This window comes from Helianthus annuus, chromosome 13 (assembly GCF_002127325.2).
Source record: "Helianthus annuus cultivar XRQ/B chromosome 13, HanXRQr2.0-SUNRISE, whole genome shotgun sequence".
Lineage (NCBI taxonomy): Eukaryota > Viridiplantae > Streptophyta > Magnoliopsida > Asterales > Asteraceae > Helianthus > Helianthus annuus.
Window position 1 is genome coordinate 160,368,720 of NC_035445.2, and position 6,558 is coordinate 160,375,277.

A 6,558-nucleotide genomic window follows, 5' to 3' on the forward strand; every position below is an offset into this window, starting at 1 on the left:
CAAGGATCATAACAAATAGGCTGAAATCATCAACCGTCTTGTTCTGATAAATCCGATGAGCAATACAACGTACTTATGCAAATCAATAGCTCCAAGGTAGAATGATCGGCTGATAAATCTAGTTTCAGATCGTCAATAGCAGTGGAGCTTGTAACACTGAAGTGAAAGTTTTGCTTGTATGTGGTTACAACACGAATCCAAGTGTTTCCAATACTTAGTTTCTGAACGGACAGCTGATGTCTACAGCAATCTATCTGCTTCCTTTTGTTAAGACTAAAATGCTGATCTTGAACATAGATACTATCCTGGTATTGAATCTTTATACTCACTTTGTCGAAAGCTTGAGGCTTCGTTACCTCCAGTATTATATGATCACTTGCAACCGGACTCATTCTGAAAGATAGACCCATGTTGTGAATTGAACGAGCGTTTGATCGAGTATATTATATATAGACTAGTCAAGTTAACACCAAGACTCTTTGAGGGTAAATGAAGAGTTTCTTCAAGTACCAAAACGTTCAAAGCATTAAAATTTGGAAGAGGCTATTTATTGGCTGGTATACTAAACAAGTACATAATTCGAAGAATGGCTATTTTTTTTTTTTTTTTTTGTTTTTGAAAATTAAACTTCATTAACATACCTCCGACCCAAACAGGCAAAAGGCCAAACAAACTACAACACCCCCGACCCAAATGGGCAAAGGCCAAAGAAATTACAACATGTACATCGGATATTTACATCACTCCTCATATCATATAATTACATGATGTTCTGTTTTTGACCCAAGCAAAACCTCTCGCCTTTATCTCCCCTAAGACATCTTGCATAATACTTTTTTCTGGTTAAACACCACATCGTTCCTTTCTTTCCATATGCACCAGCAAGTTATCATAGCCATCCTGTGAATGATATTTTCCGCCTTCTTACCACCCTTGATGAAATTATGGATGTCTAAAATGTTTTTGTACTCAAAAAAGAAAAACGGAGGAATGTTGCACCAAACGCTGAAAGCCGACCAAACCCTTGTAGCCACCATGCAAGCGGTAAACAAGTGCTCCACCGTTTCCTCGAGTTCGTCGTAAAAAAGACACATGACCGATGTTATATCTACATTCCTTCTTCTTCTCACGTTTATACAAAATTACAAAACCATAAAAAAAACCATTTTAAGTAGCAATTAGAATACTTTTTTTACATCTTTTCTTTAATGGCGAGCTTAATACAAACAAATTTAATTATAAAACAAGATTCACATAATGTACTTGTATGTAGTATACTAAACTATAGTATACTACAATACAATTATCAACCCATATGAATTGTACTTTTAACAATTTTTTATTATTCAATTTTAACTTCTTTTTTAATATTATATTTATTAAAATTAATATGAATAGGTTTTGTTCTACTCTTATGACTTACAAAGTAAGATGACTACCCTTTTCATTAAATAATATAATGTAATGCTTATATTACTCCAAATACACTCTTGTAACGTGCTTATTTTTATCTAACTTTCAATAGAAATTTAGTTTAAAATCAAACATGTTAAGTACAATTGATTTTGTGTCTTTACCATGACAAACCAACCTGATACCGTTCGAACAACTACGGTAGCGATGCCAAAATCATTTTTATGGCTTTTGGTATAAAATTATAAATTTCATTCATATTTCGGTTGAACAAATGTTGAAAACAAAGTTGTATTTGAAATGGAGTAATATTTTGGTATTATAAGCTACAACGAGTTTCGATACTGTACCAATATCGTAATAAACCGAACCGATACCATCAAATTCCCGCCGCAAGATGCGGGGAATTTGGCTAGTTAATTAACAATTATAAAGACATTGTGACTAGATAAGAGACCCAAACTTGGAAAATACATAAATTTAAACCAACATAAAAGGAAACTATAAGAATACCCGATCTTAATTCAAAACTCTAACACTATGTTTCCGAGTCATTTAACAGGGGAGGTGAGGGGAGGGAAAGGAAAATTTTCTCTCCTAGTCTCTCCAATTTGAGAGGATGAATATATGGTCATATTTTTTTCCCTTTTCCCTTTTCTCCCCCTGTTAAAAGAAACTCGGGAACATGGTTTATCATATTTTCATCTCTTTTCCCTCCCCTCCCCCTGTTAAATGAGTCTCGGGAACAGTGTGTAAAAATAAAAACTCCTTAAAACTATTTGATTTTGACAAGTGTAGTCCAACTTCAGGATTAACACTGTTTACACAAGGTTATTAACATCATTTTTGTTTAGCTATCTCCATTGTGCTTATGCATGACAAGAAACTTTTGTCGAACTAGTGGCATTAGGTATCATCGCGATCATTGTTGGTGTTGATGTGGGGATCCAACTCTATACTTATGTGGTTCCGTTATCAAGTCAAACCGCAATCCAGGTGATGGTATTTCCTATTTTATGTTTGTTTTCAATATCTTTGACGCTTCAACGTATAGAAAACAACTAGAACGCTCATATAAAGAGTCACATTGTGTGGTTTTAAGTCATCAAGTAAAAAGGTTTTCCTCAAGGAACGTAGAGTGTGTGTTAAAAGTATTGGATGGTAACAAAAACTCAATCAATCACAACTAGTTTCTGATACAGTTCTCCAGATATAGCAGCTTCCATAGTATCTTCAGGATTCAAATCCCCATCACCAACACCACTCTTATTCGGTTTTATATCCTCCGGTTTAATCACTCCACCTTCTTCAAGAAACAACGTCAACAAATTCTTCGAAAACCCACTGAGCAGAGCCACACCTTTCTGGTTAGCAGTCACCGGAGTCGAAGACGAATCTCTAAGATTCCAAAACACAATTTCCGGCACTCTTTCATACCCACACCCTTTAAACTTCCTCTCGATCGCTTCGAAATCGGTCTCCCATGGATCCGAAGAAGCTTGATCGAACTCCATATCGCTAAACACAAACACCCTTTTCACCATATCGTCTTCACTCAACTTCCCGTTCACACCAACCTCCAACAGTTTATCAAACACTTTCTGAAAATTCGTGTTCATCCCCCAATTCATGTTTCGTATGAACTCTGTCTTTGATCGGAGATTATGCCCTTCGATTAAGTGCAGCTCGGGCGACTCACTGAATGTGATCACGTGACCTTTCCACGGCTCTGCACTGAGCTCCGATACTAACAAACCAAGCGCTACTGACACCTCCATTGGCGTACCCGACATGCTACCGGAAACATCGCACACCGCAATGCAGTTTGTTAGTTTCCCCTTTTTCGACAAATCATCCACCATTCTTTTCCATTGAAGCTCAGCTACTATCGAAGCTCCACTCCCACGACTCAAACCACCAATGATCTCATGAGGCAGCAAAGCTCCTGCGGCTATCTTCGCATCGCCAGTCTTTACGTTTTCTAAATACTTACGAAACCGCTCGTTGTCTCGATGCAGGAATATATCTGTGTAGTTTTTCATGGCTATTGATGCTACTCTATCGTAAGAAATCGAGCTCCATTGCTTTGCACTCATGTAAACTTCAGGTAACTTCAACGCATTACGAAGAGGAACAAGAACTTGCTTCCTTAACAGATTTTTGACTCTAAAGACATAACTAACATCATCAATTTCACCAAACTCTGGATCTGAATCTCTAGGGTAAATTAACTTACCAATCGACTCACAAATCAATGTAGCCTTATCGTACGACGAATCAACACTAGGGCACCACTTAGCAGCTAAACTAATTCTCGAACAGTCACCAGAATTCAACAATTCAATATCAGATCTCAAACAACCAGCGAAAAACATCGATACCTGATCATGTAACAACCTGTAATCCGGATCAGAATCGTATCTATCACGTGCCTTTTCCACCATTGCAGATTCCTTCTCTCTCCTCAACGATTTCGCTCTCTCCCTCTCCGCCTTCATCTGTGCCCTATTTTCTTCAATCCTCTGCTCTCGAGGCACTCGTGCTCTCAATTTCGCTTTCATCTCATCATCGCCGTTTTTTTTCTTCTTCTTCTTCTTCGATAGAAAATAGATCTTTCGCGCCATACCTTTTACAAGTGAGTATCAGGCTCAATCTCATATAATGATCAAAAGTATGTAATACAATACAATCTCCTCTATATATAGACTAGTAGATGAAAAAGAAATCAATAACTAACATAACTGACTGAATAACTAACTAGTAACAAACTATAGTAACTGACTCAATACATACAGCCTATATACACTAATACCTTTTCCTTTCACCAATTGCTTTCTTCGCAAGTTTTTGCACTTCAGGACCTTCGATAAACACAATAACTAACATAACCGACTGAGTAACTAACTAGTAACAAACTATAGTAACCGACTCAATGCATACAAGTTATACACACTGATACCTTTTCCTTTCATCGATTTCTTCGAGATCCAATTCGATTTCGCGAGTCTTCGCACTTCAGGACCTTTGATAAGCATATAGAAATCTCTAACAGGTCCTTAAAGTGACTGAAGTTAACTAGAATTGGAATATTATAACCTAGGGTCTTCACATGGTTGCTATGGAGCCAGATTGATTTCAATAACTAACATAACCGACTGAGTAACTAACTAGTAACAAACTATGGCAACCGGCTCAATACATACAAGCTACACAACTAATACCTTTTCCTTTCACCAATTTCTTCGAGATACAGTGCGTGCGATTTCGCAAGTTTTCGTACTACAGGACCTTTGATAAGCACAACAACTAACATAACTGGCTGAGTAACTAACTAGTATTCTAGTAACAAACTACAGTAACCAACGCAATACATACAACCTATATACACTACTACCTCTTCCTTTCACCAATTTCTTCGTGAGACTTCGCAAGTTATTGCACTTCAGGACCTTCAATAAGCACAATAACTAACATAACCGACTGAGTAACAGACTATAGCAACCGACTCAATACCTATATACACCAATACCTTTTCCTTTCCCCGATCTCTTTGATATCCAGTACGATTTCGCATGTTTTCGCACTTCAGGACCTTCAATAAGCATATAAAGAACCTCTAACAAGTCCTTAAAGTAACCGAACTCAACTAGAACCGGAATATTATAACCTAGGGTTTTCAGATGGCTATTATGGAGTCAGATCGGTTTCAATAACTAACATAACCGACTGAGTAACTGACTAGTAACAAACTATAGTAACCGACTCAATACATACAATCTATACACACTACTACTTTTTCCTTTCACCAATTTCTTCGTGCGATTTCGCAAGTTGTCGCACTTCGGGACTTTCAATAAAGCACAATAATTAACATAACTGACTGAGTAACAAACTATAGCAACCAACTCAACTTATTGTACCTTTTCCTTTCGCCGATTTCTTCGAGATCCACTCCGATTTCGCAACTTTTCGCGCTTCAGGACCTTCGATAAGCAAATAGAGAATCTCTAACAAGTCCTTGAAGTAACCGAACTCAACTAGAATCGGAATATTATAAGCTAGGGTTTTCGGATGGTTGTTATGGAGCCAGATCGCTGCTGTATAGAAGCTCTGTTTGTCCGATTTGCCGGTGCCGCGTACGGACCTGAGGTTGCAGATGAGTTTGAGTGTTGTTAGAGGATTATGGCTCCATGCGAGATCTAGACGGTTGATTAGGTGTTCTGGTGGTGTGTCAGGTACGGTGTGGAAGAAGAAGTCGAGGCAGGGGTTTTGAGAGGTTATGTAGGTGGCGGAGGAGTTCTCGGTGACGGTTATTATCGGCTGGTTGTTGAGAGAGAGTGTGGTTGTGGAGTTTGTTATGGCGTCGTGGAGGTTTTCGACGGTGGTTTCCGGTTGGTCTCCGGTGAGGGGGTTCATGTTGGAAGTGACGAAGAGAAAGTGCTACGTGTTTAGATGTACATGAACTAATTTTTTATTTATTAATAAGAAAATAGTAAAGGTCATCGTGTCATAGATGAGTAAATTATTAGTCCATGTGCCGACTTGTCAAAGAATCAAAAAAGACTCTTTATTTAATAGTTTGTTTTTATTTTTTGAATCCATGAAAAAAAACATTACAAAGCACGATCACTATGCAATATGCAAAAGACATATCTTTGTATATGGAATGGACAGTACAATCAATGAGGTAAACCAAGTAGTTTTCAAACTATCAATTGTTGACCCACTAATAAGGACTCTTGGTCGTAGAAACTACTAGAAAGTAGGGGTGTGTATAGTTCGGTTTAATTCGGTTATTAGTGTTATCCGCAGGGGCGGACCCACATTGCGTGGGTCGGGGTCCACGGACCCCAATATTTTTTTAAAAATTAGTAGATTCGGTATATTAATTTTTGTAAGGACCCCATAAAAATATTTACTTGGACCCCATAGTATCAAAAGCAAAGCTGTTGTGGTGATTAATCCCTTGTTTGCTAACAAAGAGGTCATGGGTTCAAGTCTAATACCAGTCGATTTTTTGTTAAAATACACTTTTAAAATGTTAAAATGAATGAAAATTTACTCAATTTATGCCTTTGTGCTTATACATGTGTTGTTTTGTTATTTATTTATCTTTTTTTAAAGGTTCCAAGCTCAATAAATCAC

At 37.5% G+C, this 6,558-nt stretch overlaps 1 protein-coding gene across 3 annotated transcripts; it reads right to left on the reverse strand.

Annotated features, from left to right (window-relative positions):
* Positions 1 to 612: 612 nt before the first annotated feature.
* Positions 613 to 5,878, reverse strand: LOC110900022. Of its 3 annotated transcripts, none has more exons than XM_022146923.2 (2): positions 5,334 to 5,878; positions 613 to 4,039 (listed from the first exon to the last, which is right to left on the reverse strand). In XM_022146923.2, exons 1-2 carry the CDS (start codon positions 5,827 to 5,829, stop codon positions 2,586 to 2,588), a joined length of 1,950 nt encoding a protein of 649 aa, XP_022002615.1. In that variant the 5' UTR covers positions 5,830 to 5,878; the 3' UTR covers positions 613 to 2,585. The 3 variants fall into 3 exon arrangements, with proteins under 3 accessions (XP_022002615.1, XP_022002616.1, XP_035837586.1); XM_022146924.2 differs by lacking the exon at positions 5,334 to 5,878 and adding an exon at positions 4,373 to 5,273; XM_035981693.1 differs by lacking the exon at positions 5,334 to 5,878 and adding an exon at positions 4,226 to 4,249.
* Between the last annotated feature and the right edge of the window lie 680 nt (positions 5,879 to 6,558).